The 21,711-nt window shown below is 27.7% G+C and overlaps 1 protein-coding gene and 1 long non-coding RNA gene across 3 annotated transcripts in view; one reads left to right on the top strand and one right to left on the bottom strand.

Annotated features, from left to right (window-relative positions):
• Positions 1 to 21,711, top strand: part of LOC130666680 (uncharacterized) — a 349,416-nt gene that overhangs the window by 102,574 nt on the left and 225,131 nt on the right. The gene's annotated exons all lie outside the window — the stretch shown is intronic.
• Positions 1 to 21,711, bottom strand: part of LOC130666670 (tyrosine-protein phosphatase 99A-like) — a 159,939-nt gene that overhangs the window by 75,841 nt on the left and 62,387 nt on the right. For both annotated transcript variants that reach the window (XM_057467867.1, XM_057467868.1), the window contains exon 2: positions 12,935 to 13,237. In XM_057467867.1, coding sequence (XP_057323850.1) covers positions 12,935 to 13,237 — 303 coding nt within the window. The remainder of the gene's footprint in view (positions 1 to 12,934; positions 13,238 to 21,711) is intronic.

Here is a 21,711-nt window from a genome sequence, read left to right as displayed (position 1 = left end):
TTTAAAAATAAATCATTACGGTTAAAACCGGCAATCTTACATGTAAACAAACACACACTGCCGCCATTTTTCATTAGGAATGTTCTCCTTATTTATTTTTTTTTTACTTTTATTACCGTATATTTACCATGGAAATTTCTATGGGAAAAGAGCGGGATGTTCAATTTTATTCGAAATTTAACTTTTAAAAAAAAACATAACATGAGCGTTCGAGGCGTGCACTTTTGGATTTTCCAAATTTCATATTCTATTGCTGTAATAATATAATTAAACATTAATCTCAGGTCATTTTATACTTTTGGAATGACTATACTTAGATCTGCTGAAAAATTTACGGTTTTAAGGAATATGATTGTTAAATGTTAATAGAATGATTTCATGAATTTTAATGCAATTCTCATAAACTTGTTGAACCATCTGTAATACATTGCACAAATATTATGATGACAAGAGATATAAAACATTAAAACTTATGAATTTTTTACTACTATTCAGAAATAAACTTATAAATCCTGAGGTACTTTTTGATGCGATATGAAACTATAATGATATAAACTTTTCGATAAAATTAAGCTCAGATGTTAAGGTGAATATTAAAATTATGACAAAAATACATTTTCATTAGAAATTCATTGTATATCTTAAATAATGAAAGGTTTTTTAAATGAATGATTTCAATATTTGTCATAAAAATAGATTATGAAGTTAAAGATTATCGTTGAAGAATTGAGATTTTAATACTTTTCAATGAAGCGGAAATAAATCTCAAATTTTTTTTTACATTTCACAAACGAACAAATTGGTAATTTTTTTTATTTCTTATAATTAATACCATATACGCTTTGAAAGAATCAACGATTGTTAAAATTTTTGGTTGAAACAAAAAATTTGTAGATTGAACAAAAAAATATGTACTCTCGAAGCAGTTCTATAACATTTCTCTTTTCAACAGTATGTAGATTCAATTGAATTTACTTTTTGTTCCTCAATTTTACTTAGTTTTTTACGAAAGAATAAAATGTATGAGGTAGATTGAACTAAAGTTTATTTCATTCATTTTATTATCATTTTTTTTATATTTTTTACGTACTTTTCCTACTGTTCATTGTATTGCGATTAACGATCGGCTGCAGTAAAGTTCCACTTTAGGTAAGAGCTTTCGGTCAGCTGCCCGAGCTTTTATCTGTAAAAGCTTCGATTCGTTTTGACATGACGTTTTTGTACTTTTTACGATCTTTATATCTTATTATCTTATGCCAACACGAAAATATTTAAACTCTGGTAATATATATTCAAAATAAAATAATTAAATGCACTCTTGGACATAAAATTTTTTTATCATTTTAATTGATACCATTAGAGAAGTGCATAACTTTTTTTTTTGTATATTTAATTTTTTTTATCTTTTAATTCTGTTTAATCCAGATAAATTATAATGAAACTTGCATAATTCGGATTAAGAATAAAAAAAATAATAAAATAAAATTTATATCTACCTAGTATAATAAAGAAACTTCTTATTCTTTAGGTTTTCTGTGGTATCTTATTTAATACTTCTATAATAATGTACAAAACGTATAATAAAAAAAAATTTCAAAAAATAACTTTATTGTTATATTCTTTTCGTAAAGAAATTTAAAGTTCTAATTAATGTATAGAAATGTGTGTGTGTTTTTTTTTATTTTTTTTTTCCACAAGAGTATAAAAGATTATCCTTTACAACTTTCAAGTTGCCTTAAGGGAGTTAAGCATGTACATAATATTGTTCAGATCATCGCCTTTATGTTACTCACTTTAAAATCTCATTATTGTTTAAACTTTTATCTTTATTACCCATCAAAAATTTTATCTACATATTCTAAATAATTATTAGGCAGTTGATATTTTAAATTGAAAATACAATAAAATCGATGATTTACCATTTCTTTTTTTTTTTTAATCAACAAAAATAATATTTATGGTACGATGTGAATTAAATTTTAATTAATTCTTTGTAAAAGCTCTGTTCCAATAATTCAATATTTTTTTTAAAAAATTAATTTGTTTTTTTTTTACATAAAAGCTTTTTATGCTGTAGGCCAGGAATTGAAAGGAATTTTCAATTGCAAACAAATTCTTTCTACTTGGGGTTTATTTGAACATAAATTTCAAATAAATCACTTGATATAGGGGAGGGTGGGGCAGAGCGGCCCCCCTGAAATTTTGACCAAAAAAAAAATTTTTTTTTTTCGACTAATTACTATAAATCCGATATGTTTGCGCATTTTTACCCCTACGCATGACATTTGAGGCAAAATGGACAAGCCAAAAATTTTGAAAAAGTGATTTTTTCATATTTTTATCGTCAAATTAAAAAAAAATTTGTATAATTCCACATTTCTAGCCCTACGCATAACACCTGGGGCAAAATGGACCAGCCGAAACTTCCGAAAAAATTATTTTTTCATATTTTTCGGCCGTTTCTCTATGTAAGAGGCAAATTTGGTCACTAAAAATTTATAAAAATTAATTTTTTTTTTTTAGTTGATAAATTTTTGAAATAAAGTAAAATTATAGAATTGATTTTTTTTTTTATTAAATAACAATTAGTTATTAAGGTAATCGAGAGTGAACGATTTTTTACGCTTTAAAAAATTTTTTTCTAGTAATATAAAACCAAAAATAGTTGTCAAGAGAAAGAAATACATTCTTAATGATGAAAACAATTTAAAAAAAAAAAAAACGAAAAAACAAATTTTTTTTATCACTTTTTGAAGGGGGGCCGCTCTGCCCCACAAAAAAAAAAAAATTTTTTCAGAATTTTGGCAAAATGTCCATAAATTTGTTCGAAATAGGACAAAAGTAAAGTGATCTTATGGTTGAAAGCCACAAAAAATAATAATTGGCTTAGGGGGGCCGCTCTGCCCCACCTTCCCCTATCATTCGTACATAGATTATGAATACAAAATCTTATTTCAAATGTTACAAGTCATTGGATTACTGAAATGATTAAATAAAATAATTAGTCTGGGTGAGACATTGATTTGAGATTTTAAAATTAAATTAAAAATGAAATTTGAACAATAAATGTCTGAGAAATCAGAGTATCGTCTGGAGAATAATATTTGCAGAGCACAGCAGTTTGGTTGACGTGATGTGTTGAATTATTCATCTGTTGTCCTGTAACTGGAACCGTTTCTGACTGACTCGCCACTAAGTTCCATTGGGGTTTCTGTATGTCACTCGAATATATTTAGCACAGTGTCGCATTATTTTATCCTTAAAAAAAAAAAAAAAACTTATCTATTTCTACTTTCGTGGGTTATCAGTTGACTGGATCGTTTAATAAATAAGTATAAGTTATTTTAAAAATAAGATTAATTAAAGAACATGTCAATTCTCATCACGTCAAATAAAGAAACTGAAATATAAAAGTTATTACGTTTTCTTATAAGTAAGTGCAACCCCAAGAGCGAAATTCGAGAATTTTTCCGTTCATTTTTACAGTTGGTAAGAAAAATTGTGGGAGACTTTTTGATTCGTCAAGGGATTTAAACTTGAGAAACTTTGAATCCGTTCTCTTTACCTCCGGGAGTGCCTTGTCATTAAAAAGTTTGTCGTTCAGCAAATGGAAGACAAGAAAGACATATGGAAGATCCGTTACTACTTCTATAGTTTAAACATTATATTTTTTACTTTGGACATTTTTTTTACAATCTGTAATAACGGAATTTTTCTTATCACTTCTCGTTAAATGACCAAATGAAAAAGCTACTCCAAGAGTATTTTCTCAGCGATATGATAAATTTTTTTTTCATTACTTTATTTCCTCGCTGCGCGCTGCCTTTTATTCTCATCTCCGTAAGCCATTGTTACATTTTTCCGAGTTCTGCTGCATTCACTTGCATAGTATACATATCTATCGATCCTCTAGCTATTCTTTTACTCAGTGACGCTTTTGCAACATCATACCTGTCATCGTCAAAAATTCCCTTGCATTTGATTCATAGTCGACATTTTTTCCGATCTTTTATATTTTTTGCTTTCATACATGGATTCGTAATCCAAAACGGATCGTTTGTTATATTATCTATCAAGTATTCATACAGAGAAGCCAAAATTTAATGGATTCGACCAAAAAAAATTCACCTCCATTTCTTATCTAAAATAACATTAATCGAATAAATGTTAGATATTCTTATATATACATATATATGCTCTCATTCTTTGGTCGTACGAAAGAAATCATTGGTACTTTTAATTCCTTAGAGACGAGATAGTTAATTGCTAACCGATCGGAATAAATTGCTATTCCCTCGTTAATGTCAAATTGTAAAAAAAAAAATAAAAAGTTGAAGCTTAAAGTTTCGTTCCAATTTCTCTTTATTTCATTCTCCTTTACAACCCGCTTGTTTTTCTTCCATTTTATACACTTTTTATTTATTTTACTCAATGTTTAGTTTTTATTTTTTGTCAAGTGCCCTTGATGATTCCGCGGACGTAGTTTTGTATAACTAATTGCATTCGCTTACGTATATTTTCAACAATATACCTCACAATTAAATGTTATTTGAGTTGTTCTTGTACTTTTTGTATATATAAAGTTTTCTCATTATGTAACAGCTAAAAAAATAAGTACTGCAATAAATAAAAAGTTATAAGTTGGTGATTTGTGTTGAGATACAAATTAATATGTAATTTTTGTTTCTTTTTTTGATATTTGAAAATTTCTTTCAATGAGGATCAATTGGCCCATTATTTTTCGAACACTGAATATCTCTACAATTTAAACAATGAATTGGAAGCTTATTATATAATTGGCACAATCGGCTTTAAACAAATGCCTAATTAGTAGGATGTACGTCTTATTAATATAAAAATTATCGAGTAGAAAACAAACAGAAACTCTTAAATTAATCACTATTTATGATATTTTTTAACTGAAATCGGGTGATTTAAAAAAAAAAAGAATGAGAAATTTGTTTTTGTATAGGGGAGGGTGGGGCAGAACGGCCCCCCTAAGCCAATTATTATTTTTTGTGGCTTTCAACTATAAGATCACTTTACTTTTGTCCTATTTCGAACAAATTTATGGAGATTTTGCCAAAATTCTGAAAAAAAAAAATTTTTTTTGTGGGGCAGAGCGGCCTCCCTTCAAAAAGTGATAAAAAAATTTTTTTTTTCTTTTTTTTTTTTTTTAAATTGTTTTCATCATTGAGAATGTATTTCTTTCTCTTGACAACTATTTTTGGTTTTATATTACTCGAAAAAAATTTTTTAAAGCGTAAAAAATCGTTCACTCTCGATTACCTTAATTACTAATTGTTATTTAATAAAAAAAAAAATCAATTCTATAATTTTACTTTATTTCAAAAATTTATCAACTAAAAAAAAAAATTTAATTTTTATAAATTTTTAGTGACCAAATTTGCCTCTTACATAGAGAAATGGCCGAAAAATATGAAAAAATAATTTTTTCGGAAGTTTCGGCTGGTCCATTTTGCCCCAAGTGTTATGCGTAGGGCTAGAAATGTGGAATTATAATAATTTTTTTTTAATTTGACGATAAAAATATGAAAAAATCACTTTTTCAAAATTTTGGGCTTGTCCATTTTGCCCCAAATGTCATGCGTAGGGGTAAAAATGCGCAAACATATCGGATTTATAGTAATTAGTCGAAAAAAAAAAAATTTTTTTTTTGGTCAAAATTTCAGGGGGGCCGCTCTGCTCCACCCTCCCCTACTTGCGACAATTTTTTTCGATAAAATAATTTACAGATGGTTAAAATCGCTTAAAAATAATTGTCAATAAACTATTAAATTAACGTCAGTTTAAAATCTAATGAATATACTAAATGTGATAAAATTAAGCTTTTCAACTTTTTTAGTAAAAAATAAAAAAAAACTAATTAATTACATGAATCAAATTATGACAACTATTTCCTCAGTGAAATTAGCATAATTCTGTGAATGTGATGAAACAAAAAAGTAATAGTAGGAGAAGAAAAAAATAAAATAATAAAAATCAAGTTTTACTTTTAGAGAATTTTTTTTTGCGTCGCAACTCAACAACATATTGAGCCCTTGGTGCTTTTTAGTAGTGTCCGTATCACTCTCGACAAATGTGTTGCTGGCATACACTTGTGCTGCAGTACACACAGTCAAAAGAATTTAGGTGGAATACGAAGCCAGAGAGTAGTCTGAAGAGAAGGAATACAGAAAGGAAAATGGTGGATATGTAGCTGAGTGAGAAGTGTATAAACGTGTGGATGTGAGGATGTGGAGACGCGTTGAGCAATTGAATTCATCCTCCGGAAAGAGGGTGACTGTCGACACTATTCCAGGTGGCATGGTTCCTGTTTCAGTCCTCATATATATATATATATATATAACTGATATACTGTTGAACTAAGAAAATAGCATCAAGAAGATGTCATACCTGTTTATCTACTTAAACTTTTTTAATAAAATATTTTTCAAGACTTTTACTGTTATTTTTTTTCCAACAAGTATATAAATAATATTTTTCCTAAAACATTTTCCTATGGATAGAAGAAATTTTAATTTCTTATTAATATTGAATGTATCATTACTGAAAATAAAAAATTTATAATGTTTAAATTTAATCTGGCTTTCAAATGAAAACTATGTCTCTCTTAGTTTTATCCTTTTTCAAGTTGGCTTTAGCTGTTTGACCTGACCCCATTGCTCTAGTTAGACTTGGACGCCATTTTCAGTACGCAGAATAGTTCTACTGAATATTTCTTAAACTAAGTACTATAGCTCATACTTTTTATTCATTCTTTGACAGTTGACATAACTTTTTTCTTTTTTTATTTAAATTTTAATTACTGTCAATTCAGGTGTTTTTTTTCTTCTATTTTTTTTTTGTAACTCTCTTATAATTATAATTTTTCATTTTAAACTTTCTGTCAGTTTTGAATTCTCGCTAAAGCTTTTAATGGATTCTGTTGATACATGATAAATAATTGCAACTCGAGTGCACGTGTTTATTAAAATCTGATGTACACATCAAAGGTATAATATTTTGTATTACATTAAATCAATGTGCAAAGCATCAAAGTTTTGTGTTTAGAGTGAAAACTGACTGGTATGCTATTTTACCACAAATTTAATGACTAATGTCAATATTATCGTCTTGACAAAGAGCAATGTGGTAAAATAATTCTATTTTTGTTACCTTTACTTTATAGATTTAGCAATTTATTTTGACAAATTACATTTATAATTCTGATTAATTTCTATTAATCGATTGTTCACAGCTATATTAAAAAATGAGCAGGTCTAAGACTTTTCCCGGGTCAAAAATAAAACTTGATTTAGACTTGGTTTACCAAGTCGAAATTTGGAGCCGTTTTTCACAAGACTTTTTTTACGGAGGTATGAAATATATTAAGTTTTCGCCTTGGTTTAGACTTAACTGGCTTACTTAGTCACGATTTAAGACGAAAAAGTTTAAATCAAGTCGAAATTGACTTGATGTAGACTTATTCGACTTAAATTATAAGTCGAAAAAGTCAGAACTAAGGTAAAATAATTTTTATATACCCGGGTCAAAAATAAAACTTGATTCAGGCTCGCTTCGCCTTATTTTCTTTGAAGTTATCGATTTGCCGACGATTTTTTGATAAGATCTCGACTTTTTCGACTTAAATTTAATTTTTTTAAACTTTTTGAACTTTTTTCATCTTAGTTTCAACTTATTCGTCTTTACTTTGAGCACGATAGTCATTCACATTACTTTTGACTTGATATATAAAAATTATTTCACCTTAGTTCTGACTTTTTCGACTTATAATTTAAGTCGAATAAGTCTAAACCAAGTCAATTTCGACTTGATTTCAACTTTTTGGTCTTAAATCGTGACTAAGTAAGCCAGTTAAGTCTAAACCAAGGCGAAAACTTAATATATTTCATACCTCCGTAAAAAAAGTCGAGTTTGTCTTGTAAAAAACGGCTCCAAATTTCGACTTAGTAAACCAAGTCTAAATCAAGTTTTATTTTTGACCCGGGTATTAAGGCGAAAGTAAGGCGAATAAATAACTTTATTTCGACTTGATTCAGCAAGTCAAAAGTAATGTGAATGACTATGTGCTCAAAGTAAAGACGAATAAGTTGAAACTAAGATGAAAAAAGTTCAAAAAGTTGAAAAAAATTAAATTTAAGTCGAAAAAGTCGAGATCTTATCAAAAAATCGTCGGCAAATCGATAACTTCAAAGAAAATAAGGCGAAGCGAGCCTGAATCAAGTTTTATTTTTGACCCGGGTTTCATTCATTAAAAATAAAAAAAATTTTAATTGCTACGAAAAAAAATCTATTTTATTTGTGGGCAAAAATTTTTGACTACCTCATTTTACTTAATTATTTCTTGCATCATGTAAAATAAAATAAAATTTATTTTTAATTAATATCATTAGAGTTTAATCACTAATGAATTATTAACGAGATAAAATTAATAATTACGTTTAGTACTTAAATAAATTTTTTTTTCTTTTAGATTAAATTATCATTAAACGAGTATTTAAACCCAGCATTGGACGTTACTGTAAGTAAATTATAAATTTATCTCTTCTATATACTATTATTGTTATTATCATCACTATTATTATTATTTAAATAATTAAATCTGTTCAAACTATCAGAATGAAAAATGAAGCTATAAGATTTTTATCTCTTTAATAAAGTTTATTTTTTACTCAGTGTATAACGGACGATTGATTTTAAATTATATCCACGACAGCCTTGAATTTCCATCCGAGGAAGGGATAAAATAGAGTAGAGCCTGGCTCTGCAATATAGAACCCGGGGATTGTGAACCAAAGAGGGTGGACAGATTAGAGCGCGCCTTGGATTAATGACATTGACTGCTTGATAACGAGATGCCGCTTGTTCGCTTAACTAAGATTTACGAACATGCTCTGCATTTTATTTCATTAAAATTAAAATTTAAAAAAAAATTAACTTTTAAAATATTTATTGCTCTTGCCTCAATAAATTAAATTTTATTAAATAACTATTTCTATTTTTAAGTTTTACTGGCCGCTTTGCCCCACCCTGTCCTATAAAATACTGATAAAAATCTCTAGTATTATTACAGCGCAGGTTATTGATTATTTTTCACAAACTAATGCGTACTAATGATAATAAAACTGTGGGGTGATCTTTGCGTGCAGTAACTAACTATTTTTAAGATATCCGATTACCATCGCAAGCTAACTTCCGTAAACTCGTAATTTGTTATTCAATGTTATATATAAGGGATATCCTTATCCAAAACATTTATTGCTGAGGTTAGTCGGAGTCCATTTATGTCTATATATATACATACATACATATATATATATATTTATATATAGAGGCGGTTTCGTGTGACACCGCATTGAGAGTAGATCGATGACACGTCGCTCATGTTGCTTAATGATAATCCTTTAGCGCTGAGTATGTTGACGTTAAATGTGTGAATCATTAGTAGATATGTATGCGATGACGCACTGGTAATCTTGCAGTAAGAAGACTTTATGGAGAGTAGATCAACAGTTTATAGGCATGAATTTCCCTAATTAAATGATTTATTGGTGTGTATATTATAATATTACTTAATGTAGAAGCCAAAATTTGTGTTAGTTATATATGTATGATGCATACATTCATGCATACATGCATACATGTATATAGATCTCTCTTTCTCTCTCATTCTATATTATTCCTAGAGGGAATAGCAATGATGTGATTCTATGAATAATTATAAAATTGTAAGACTGATGAATTTCTCGAAAGTTTCATCACCCTATATTACTAACATTAGTCTATCATGCATATGGATAAATCTCGCTTTGTAATGAAAGAAAACGTTTTAATTTCTTGCTGCATAAACGTTTAGTCGTGAATCTTGAATTTAACTTTGTTAGAAAAACATTTTTAACTTTTGATTCACTAGGTCTTGATTTTCATTCGTTTTTCAATCACAGTACAGACTCGATATAAAGGGAAACTCAGCTACATAAAAAAATCGGTCTGTCAGTTGACCCTGCGGGCCAGCCCCAAAACTTCTCGCTGTTTTCGAGCTCGTTGAGCTCGAAAACATTATTGTGATTACATTTTCGAGCTCGTTGAGCTCGCAAATACTTTTGTATGCCATTGTTTTGTAAAAAACCATTTTTTAGCATTTCCTTCTCCCACGATATCTCGCGAACGAATTAACCGATTTTGATGGTTGAGGTGGCAATCGACGCGTTTTATCAAGTTCTGAAGCTGATCAAATTTTGAAATTGATTTATTTAGCCGTTTTTGAGCAATTCCAAAAAAACCAAGGAAAAAATTTTTTTTGAATTCTTTCGTCAACGGTTTCTCTTGAACGAATGAACCGATTTTGATGGTTGAGGTGGCATTCGACGCGGCTTATAGAGTTTTAGAGCTGATTAGATTTTGGAATCAATCCATCGAGCAAATTAAAAGTTATCCAAATAAAACATTTTCGAAAAAATTTTATTTTTGAAATATCTCTGAACGCACTCTACCGATTAAGTTCAAATTTTTACGGCTTTAAGACATTAACAAGCCGCGTCGAATGACACCTCAACGATCAAAATCGGTTCAGCCGTTCAAGAGTTATGAATATTTACATACATACATACGTACGTACGTACGTACACACATACATACACTCGGACATCATCGTGAAATTAGTCAGGATAGCTTCCTAGGACCTCGAAACGTCGACATCTGATGGAAATTCGATTTTCGTAAATCGGACCGAAACCAATAACTTCCCGAATTTTTGAAAATTTACAATTTTCTTAGCGGGAAGTTAAAAATTTTTTTTTAAAAATATAATAATATTATTTTCATGGCCGATATAACATATTTGTTTCTGTTGAGCAGCCGTAATCAGTATTTGATGTTATATAATGCGATGATACAAAAGTTATCGGCTTACAACCAATCAATTATTGAGACCTAAATAACATTGATATGGATGTTAATTTCTGAATCCAGAGCTCTATTGAGTACCGATGTTCCCTGTCGGCTTGAATCTGTTAAGCTATCACTTCAAAGAGCTGGTCGGATTAGCTGGTTCGAATATTGGTTCCACTCATGTCCATAAGAACTCAATTTATATATATATATATATTTGCCGTCCATATCGCTGCTAGACCTGCCTAAAGCTTCCTCTATATATTAATGTCTATTGTGAATTTCTGACATATTTCAATCATGGACATTGAATTACGTGTTATACATTTATAACGGTCAAATAAATCTGAACCTCCCAATTCTCAGATAAATTTCATCAATAATAAATTTTTTATGATTTAACGATAAAATTTATATATAATTTGTAAATGTTTCTTGTAGCATGTGCGTAATACATAATAAAAAAAAAAAAAGAAAAAAATGTGGCAAATTTAGAAATGGATGAGATGATGATCTCGGTGAATTGGAGGCCATCAATATATATATATATAGAAGTAGGGTAGAATAAGGCATCACCCTCTTACTTTAGTTCCTACCCAGAGTGAAATAGCTCTTCTGATTATGGCTTCGCCTAGCTAGTACTTGGGCAGGAAGAGCCCTTCCAATCCGGAGGTACTTTGCCATAATGCCTTCGGCGGATCTTGGGAAATAGTTGGAAGAGTAAAAAAATGCCTAGAACTGGATTTACGGATAAGTAACTCGTCTGCTTGACGACAAATTATTTTTTTCAAATCACTTTGCTGTATTGTACATTTACTTGTATTGGTTTTCATATACGTTTAAAAATAAATATTCCCGTTTTTTATAAAAAAATTATGTTTTGATAAGAATTTATTTTAAAATATAAAATTTTGTTATTTAAATATTGAAAAATGAAGGACATATATATATAAATATATATGAGTATGCATCCTGAAATAGCCTGATGAAATAATAATATTTTCATCACGCACGGATCCTATTATCTGACTTTCGAGTACAATTTGTTAGAATGAATTGTTGCCTTAAGAAGTAGAAGAAGGAGAAAGTAAGAAAAATGCGGGTGACCTTAATCCAATGCTTGAAACGTGTCAGCAAAATAAAAGTACCTGTCTCTAGAAAAAAAAAAATAACGATAGCAGCATAGAGGGTGTGGACAAAAACAAAAGATAATATATCATCAGTACGGATTTAAGAAATATTCATTTTAATGGTTGATATAACGTTAGTGGGTATTGGTTACCCACAAGAAAAATACGTGATACGAATCAACGATATCTCGTCCACATGTGCTCGGTTACTTTACGTATAATGTATAGACACGATCTTGTGAATTGTAGAGGACGTTACTCTTACTATGACCAGATGGATCTACCAGACGGAATTCAATTTCCTTCGACAGATTACTACACTAGACCCGAACGCTTTTAAAATATTTCTATTGTTTTGTTGAATACTTGTCAATTTTTTATATTTATTCTCACGTTTAGAAATAATTTCATTTGAAAAATACGTGTAATAAATATTTATCAGCTGAAATATCGTCTTACATTAAATGTGTTATGACGTTAATGTATTTGTTTTATATATATTTAAAAAAAAAAAAAATGAAAATGAAAAGGTCATTTGTTGAAATGCATTTCACAAAAATTCAAATAAATAATTTGATTGGGGCTTTAACTAAATTTGGGGCTAGTTCAGTTTTTCTTTCCCTCTTCGATATCCTTCACATCGTCTTGATCCTCTTTTAGAGTAAAGTAGAGCACCAGAACTTAAGTAAACTCTTAAACTTTTGCCGTAAACTAGTTTCCGGAACACAAATTACGACCGCAGTGAATGAATGAAAAATGCGATCACTACTCACAGTACAGATGGAAAAATTTCGGTAGTCTACTTTAAGTTATTTAGTAATTTCACAGTCATTACTAAAAATAAATTTACAAAAAATATCAATAATAAATTTATGACATTTGTTAATTACCTTGAACGGTGAGATTGACGATAACTTCAGGAATATTTCGGCTATTAACAATGCACTGGTACTCGCCACTGTCTTCTGATTGTACCGGTTGAAAGAATAGTGTAAAGTTTTTATCCGACAGTATTATTCGGTTGTGATGAACAAAATAAGTAATACTTTGACTACCATATTCAACAATTTGATAATCATTAGCACGCCATACTAGTCTCGAAACGACTGAACGTTCTGTTACACCAGGGCACTCTAATGTTACATTTTGTCCAGCATCTGCAAGAACATGCTTTATAATTGGGTCAGGTACGTCTGCAACAATAAAAATATTTCATCTATTAATTAATCACATCATTTCAAAATTTTATTTGACTACAAATATTTATTCTCCGCCATTAAGCCCAACAAAATATCGTGTTGTCAAGTGATAGGGGAGGGTGGGGCAGAGCGGCCCCCCTAAGCCAATTATTATTTTTTGTGGCTTTCAACCATAAGATCACTTTACTTTTGTCCTATTTCGAACAAATTTATGGACATTTTGCCAAAATTCTGAAAAAAAAATTTTTTTTTTGTGGGGCAGAGCGGCCCCGCTCCAAAAAGTGATAAAAAAATTTTTTTTTCGTTTTTTTTTTTTTTTAAATTGTTTTTATCATTAAGAATGTATTTCTTTCTTTTGACAACTATTTTTGGTTTTATATTATTCGAAAAAAATTTTTTAAAGTGTAATAAATCGTTCACTCTCGATTACCTTAATTACTAATTGTTATTTAATAAAAAAAAAAAACAATTCTATAGTTTTACTTTATTTCAAAAATTTATCAACTAAAAAAAAAAATTTAATTTTTATAAATTTTTAGTGACCAAATTTGCCTCTTACATAAAGAAACGGCCGAAAAATATGAAAAAATAATTTTTTCGGAAGTTTCGGCTGGTCCATTTTGCCCCAGGTGTTATGCGTAGGGCTAGAAATGTGGAATTATAATAATTTTTTTTTAATTTGACGATAAAAATATGAAAAAATCACTTTTTCAAAATTTTGGGCTTGTCCATTTTGCCCCAAATGTCATGCGTAGGAATAAAAATGCGCAAACATATCGGATTTGTAGTAATTAGTCGAAAAAAAAAAAATTTTTTTTTTGATCAAAATTTCAGGGGGGCCGCTCTGCCCCACCCTCCCCTACGTCGTTTTAAAATACTGCCCTCCCCCTTTTCGTAAGATAAGGTGAAGTAAAGACATTGAGTAAAATTCTTCATGATTAAATTTTTATATTTAAAAAATAAATACGCTCAAGATTTATATTTTGTTTTAGTGAAGGTGATTAATATAAAATATATATATGAAATCATCGACTGTGACAGTAAAAAAGGATTGTCAAACTGTAGAATGATATATTGACGTTATGATCGATCTCGTTTGGTCACGATTTTGCGGTGATTCAAAACCTAATGTTTTTTGTTTATATTCGAATCATGTTTTCAGTATTCATACGTGCCCAAAGTGAGCCATAGATTCGATAACTGGACATTCTACCAGTTCTATTTATTTTCTGTACAGCTTTATCGATACTCATCGAGTTCATACGTTATCTCATACACAAAATTTTCCTTTTCCGATTTATCAAAATAATGTTATGTTATTATTTATTAATTGATAAAATAATTTTAAATTCTTATTTCGCATAAATTAATTCCGTTTTTTTTCATTCATTAGATCTCAAGATGAAAATCTTTTTTATTGAAAAATCAGATAATATGTTGAATTGTTGATATGCATGGAGATAAAAAAAATATATGATTCACGATATTAGGAATGTTATGCTTCATATCGATGTCCGAATTTCATAAAATATTTAAAACACCAGATATTGAAACGTCATTCTTCATATTCCTAACTGGAGAATTACAGAAAAGTATAATATTTTATCAACTTGACAGTCATCTTAGAAATTTATGTATATATGTATAAATAACTACTTTAAAATAAATTTAACAGGTCAAAGGGACACACCTGAAACACATCGCATATAAAATAAAAGTTACAATTAATAATAAAAACGAAAAAAAAATTAAGAACAAATTCTATTTTTACAATAGAATGAGCATACTTTTAGCAATTATACAGGCTAATTTTTTTAATTACAATTATTAATGCACATTAAATGTTTGTCTTCATATATTTAACAGTAATGTATGATAATCGTTTTCACCTGTGATATTATTTATTATTCATTTATTTGTAAAGGTTCAATTTTTATAAAAACTACCAGCATTTAAGAAAGTAGTAGACAAAACGCTCGCGCGTACGCTAACCTAGCCCATTAACTTTATAATTACCTTCTATTTGAGCCTTCTCTCTTCCTTGTCTTTTTATCTCATAACCAACTCACTATCTTAATTGCTTATACCTTAACTAACAAATCCCAAAAGTGTCACACGTTTAAGTTTATTCTACAACATTTCTCTGCATTATTAATTTATAACCCCTTTATTAATATTTTATCTAAAGCAAATTTACGTCATTATAATAATAATAATAATAATAATAATAATAATAATAATAATAATAATAATAATAATAATAATAATAATAATAATAATAATAATAATAATAATAATAATAATAGTAATAATAGTAATAATAGTAATAATAATAATAATAATAATAATAATAATAATAATAATAATAATAATAATAATAATAATAATAATAATAATAATAATAATAATAATAATAATAATAATAATAATAATAATAATAATATATCTTTATTTTTAGCATTGCTAGTTTTTCTTTACAAGTTCAATTTCACACTGAGTAAAATGAAGCGTACATACTACCTTATAACAATTATTTGTAATCAAAATTATCTTTTACATATTTGCAGAGTTCTCTTTTAAAGCTTTCTAGTCTTATCTCATTTTTTACACTTTCAGGAAGATCATTATACAGTTTGAATCCTTTATAAATAATACTCTTTTCAGCAGTATTAGTTTTGGTGTTTTTTACATCAATTAAGTTACCACTACGCGTATTGTAGTTATGTTTACTATTTCTAAAAACAATATATTCATTTAAATATTCAGGAACAAGATTATTGATCATTTTATAGACAAATATACAGGTATTAAATATTACACGTTGTTTAATACTAAGCCACCCTATTACTTCTAGCATTAATTTGATACTTGTGTATTTGTTTACCCCTAAAACTAATCTCATTGCTCTGTTTTGAACTTTTTGCATTTTATTCATTTCATCTTGATTACAATTTAACATTAAGGTATTACAGTATTCAAAATGTGGTGCTATTATAGATTTGTATATTATATTTTTTGTATAATTACTAACTGAATTATTTATACGGTGTAGTATGTTCAATTTTTTAGCAACTTTTCTTATTACATTAATTGTATTATTCTTAAAAGTTAAATTATCATCAATAATTATTCCTAAATATTTAACTTCAGAAACCTCTTGTACTTTTATATCGTTAAATATAATATTGCACTTATTTCTTATGTTACTTCTTCTTTTATCATGTAGAATAGAAAATACTGTTTTCTTCATGTTGATTTTTAATTGATTCTCTTTCGTCCATTCATGTAGAATTCTCAAACCTTCATTTAATTTTATTTCTATTTCTTTGAGGAACTTACTAGTAATATATAAACACATGTCATCAGCAAACAATTTACATACTATTCTTAGATTTTTAAACTTTTCAATTACAGCATTCACGTAAATAATAAATAATAGTGGTCCAAGTTTAGAGCCTTGTGGGACCCCATGTTTTACTTCAATTTCTTCTGACATGGTGTTATTAAACTTTACTTTTTGCTTCCTGTTATTAAGGTATGATATAAACCAATCAAGTACTACGCCACCTATTCCAAGTTCATTCAGTGTTTTAATTAAGGTAGGCCTGTGAATGGTTTCAAAAGCTCTAGCAAAGTCGATGTATAAGACTCCAACCATTTCACCAAGATCAAATGCTTCTCTCCACTCAATGATTGAGCTTTGCAGAGCTGTCTCACATGAGCACTTTTTCCTAAAGCCTGACTGCCCATTATCTAATAATTTATTAATTTCCATATAATTTTCTAATCGTGATTTAACAATTTGTTCCAATACTTGTTCATATATAGGTAGAGTATTTATAGGTCTGAATTCTTCTACTTTCAAACTATTTTTAACTTTTTGAATGGGAATAACAGTTGATGTTTTCCAGTTATTAGGAAATTGTCCCATTTTCAAAGAATTATGAATTATATATAAAATAATACTTTTATCATGTTTCCATATCTGTTTAATTAGATTAGTATTAATAGTATCGTTAACCCCTTTATTACAATCTAAATCATTTATTATTTTATCAACTTCAACAGTTGAAATTTCATCGAATTCAATCCATTGTGTGTTATTATTATTATACTGAACACTATTATAATTTATATTGTGATTATTACCATCTATATCTGTTATAATTTTTTCAATACTGTCGACAAAAAATCTGTTAAACTTATCAGCAATTACTTTATTATCAGATATCATCTCACCATTAAAATTTATATTATTTAACTGAGTTGATTGTACTTTTTTATCACCTATTATTTCTTTTAGCTTGTCCCACATTTGCTTAGAATTGGATTTATTTCTATCTATATTAAGTTCATAATATTTCCTTTTGCTATTTTTTAAATCTATTGTTATCTCATTTCTTAAATTTTTATACTTTAATAGATCACAAGCTTTTCCACTGTTCTTCGCAACATAAAAGATTTTATCTCTCATTTTCATTTTATTAACAATTTCTTTGGTTATCCACGGTTTACTGTGAAATTTCAGTGTTCTGATTTTTTGTGTCATTGGAGCAACTTCGTCCATAGTCTGATTTATACTATCAATAATTTTATCAACTGATCTATTAAAAGAGTCAATAGATAAATTATTTATGTCATAATTATATACAATATCACTTATCTTACTTTCCAGCTTTAAGTTAAATATATCGTAGTCAAGATTTTTTAAATCTCGAGTAGAATAAACTACTTTTTGTCCTATTCCATCATTAGAATTGTCAATACTTAATTTAATTATATTATGGTCAGTTATCTTTGGAGTCTTCAGTACTTCAGTTGTAATTTTAAAATTTGTAAAAACTAAATCAATGATAGTATCAGAATTCAATGTTATTCTAGTTGGTTCTTTTATTTTTTGTTTGAGTCCTAAAAATGCACATTCATTAACTAGTTTTTTTGCATAGTTATTATTCTTGCTAACATCTACATTGAAATCACCCAAGATAACAAATCTGTCCACATCTATATAGTTTTCTAAAAATTTAATAATATTATCACAGAAATGCTTTATATTGCTATTTGGGGAGCGATACAAATTGCATATAGTCATTTGCTGTTTCCCTTTTATTTGAACTATATTTATCCATGCTCCTTCAATTAAATTATCGCTATTAACCAATACATTAAAATCAATATCCTTTTTAATATAAGTAATAACTCCACCAGTTCTATTGTTAGTTGTGTTTGTTCTACATATATTATAATTTTGAATTTTTATTTCATGATCTGTGACGTCTTCAGCTACATGAGTTTCGTTCAAACATAAAATATCTGGTTTGTTGTAAATTACCCAATTCTCTATCTCATCTTTGTGATAAATTAAACCACACGCATTCAATGACACTATAGTCAATTTATGTTTATAAGTTTTATATTTCTGTCTCTGCTATTGTTCTTCGTACATAATTTTCGACTTTTCAAAGCTTAATATTTTACCATAGTATTGACATTTGTGATCAGTGGCCATATGATTTATGTCCCAGTTACTTTCATTAGTTTTTTGTACATATTTAACACAGTTTATACATTTATCATAGTTATTTTGGCAATCTACTTCCTTATGATTATCTGCACACTTTCTACATACTTCTGTCTTTTTACAATTAGCAGCAATATGGTTGTATCCCCAACATTTAAAACATCTTTTCACATTTATAAAGTCAAAAAATTTATAACTTCTCCATCCTATTTTTATATTTTTTTTATCAGATACAAACTTTTGAATGTCAGGCGTTAATTGTAATATAATAGAACCAGTTCCTTCTTTTGTTAAAAATCTTTTTACTACTTTTATTGTTTCTTCTGGCTTTTTGAAATTTTGTAAGTTATTTTGTTTAATTAAATTTGATATAAATTCCTTTTCATTGATATTTAATAAATTTTCTTCAACTCCAATAATTTTTATTCGTGGTTGTTTTTTATTATCTATGGTTTTTATAATACAAGAATTACCAAATTTGTTTTTTATTTCATTTGTTATAGAAATTGTATCTGCTTCATTATCAACTTCTAAAATTAATTTACCATTTTGCTTACTCTTTACACTATTTACACCAACTCCTAATTTAGCTACATCTATGTTGTCTTTCAGTTGTTGCAATGATATGTTACTGTCGTTATTATCATTCGAATTAATAATTATTGTCTGATGCCCTTTTTTGACTAACTTTTTAGCAACCTCATTGTAACTGTCTTGTTTATTAACTAAGTTTTCATTGCCAGTGAGATAATTTTGAGTCTGAACAATCATTTTTTTAATTTCTAAAATTTCATTTTTCCAGTGCAGTGATGCCTTAGCGACTTCGTCTGTAATAACATTTTTTATAGTACATTTAAAATTATTCATTTCGTCTTTGATAAATGTTTGAAAGGATTTTTTTAGTATTTCAATATTATCTGGATTCATATGATCTACTTTTTCCGTGATGTTATCTGATACTTGATCTATTTGGCCAATTAAATCGTTATTGTCACTGTCCTTTATAATTGTTCGATTGTCCGGGTTCTCCAAAGTTGAGTTGATTCTGATATCGTTTGTGCTTCGACGAGAAAAATTCTTTTTACCAGTCGAAGTAAGGTTATACAGCTCCCAAATGCCATCACATTGAACAAGACTTCCATCAGAATTGAAAACTTTGTGAGCTTTTATGCAACAGGGGTGAAAATCCTTTAAACATTTAACGCAGCTTTCGACCATACGACTAATAGGTTTTTTACACCGACCACAATTATATTTTTTTCCGTTCATTTTTATTGTTTGTATGTAACCTCAAAAAGTAATATTCAACGTAAACAAACTTTCAACCACGTTTTCAGTCGAGAGACTCTAACCTCAATTGGTCAACGAGATATATTATTTATTGTTAAAAATTTGAAATGACGAATTTTACAAAACTTATTATCACAATAACAACTATAATATTAACTTAATCAAAACACAAATGTTTCATAATTTACAATTAAAAACCATTAGTTAAAAATCACTTTTTAGAAGGAGATTTCTCCAACTACGTTCACTCATGATGATAATAATAATAATAATAATAATAATAATAATAATAATAATAATAATAATAATAATAATAATAATAATAATAATAATAATAATAATAATAATAATAATAATAATAATAATAATAATAATAATAATAATAATAATAATAATAATAATAATAATAATAATAATAATAATAATAATAATAATAATAATAATAATAATAATAACAACAACAACAACAATAATAATAATAATAATAATAATAATAATAATAATAATAATAATAATAATAATAATAATAATAATAATAATAATAATAATAATAATAATAATAATAATAATAATAATAATAATAACATTTGCAAAAAATTTTTGATCACGTCGAATTTCTTATAAATAATTGATAACACAATTTTAAAAAATTATCTAAAGTATTTAATCGTGCCCTACTTTCCCCTTTATTTTTTATCAACATCAAAAATAATTACACTTTATGAGAATCGATATAGCAGGAGCATTAGTACACTCATTACGTAGATATCTCGAGTTATATTTCATGCTGCATGGTGACATGAATAATCAGCCACCACAAGTAAATATCTATACATCATTTAAAAGATCACCAGTTATATTAACACACGACAAAATTGCTGAATATATTGCTCTATATATATAAATATAAGAACATCAATAATAGCGTGCGCATCTTTTCTATGAATCGGATGGCATTTTGCAGATAAAACATCATTAATCATAAAGATTTTCATCGTTGTAGCACGTGTACTTAATACGTTTTTTTTTTTTTTATTATTATATACATATATTTATGTGGAGAAAAGTGACTAATGCTAACGAATGTATCGCGATATTCGAGCTAGCTCGTTACTATTGAATTTTTTATTCAATACTTGGTAGTCATCACGTATTTACCCTCCAGCGAAGCTCTGTATATATTTATGTATATTGGAAAGAAGAAAGTTATCAGTATTCTGAACTCGATTAAATTCTTATCGACTAATAATCTGAAAATATATATATATATACCTCAACTACAAATTGAACTTGATTCAACTTTTAATCTTTTTTATTGGTTGACAATTGTTTATCGTCTCTACGTGTTTATCTTTATTGGGCTATCAAAAACTCGGTCGTCGATGATTAAATATTTATTATTTTATATAAATAGAATTTTTTCTATTTTTAAATTCAATTAAATAAACTACATAAATTGTTTATTCATCTGTTTTTATAAATATTTACTCTAGTTATTAAAATAAATAACGGATATATATATATACATTTATATATAATTATGATTGCATGTTGACAACTTTATCATATCTTTCACTGATCGCTCATGCTAATTTTATTCATGTTTACATTTGAACTGCACAAAACATTTATAAACTGTTAGCTAAGAGATAATTAT

Source organism: Microplitis mediator, chromosome 4 (assembly GCF_029852145.1).
Source record: "Microplitis mediator isolate UGA2020A chromosome 4, iyMicMedi2.1, whole genome shotgun sequence".
In the NCBI taxonomy this organism is placed as follows: domain Eukaryota; kingdom Metazoa; phylum Arthropoda; class Insecta; order Hymenoptera; family Braconidae; genus Microplitis; species Microplitis mediator.
This window is presented reverse-complemented; position numbering and strand designations above follow the sequence as displayed.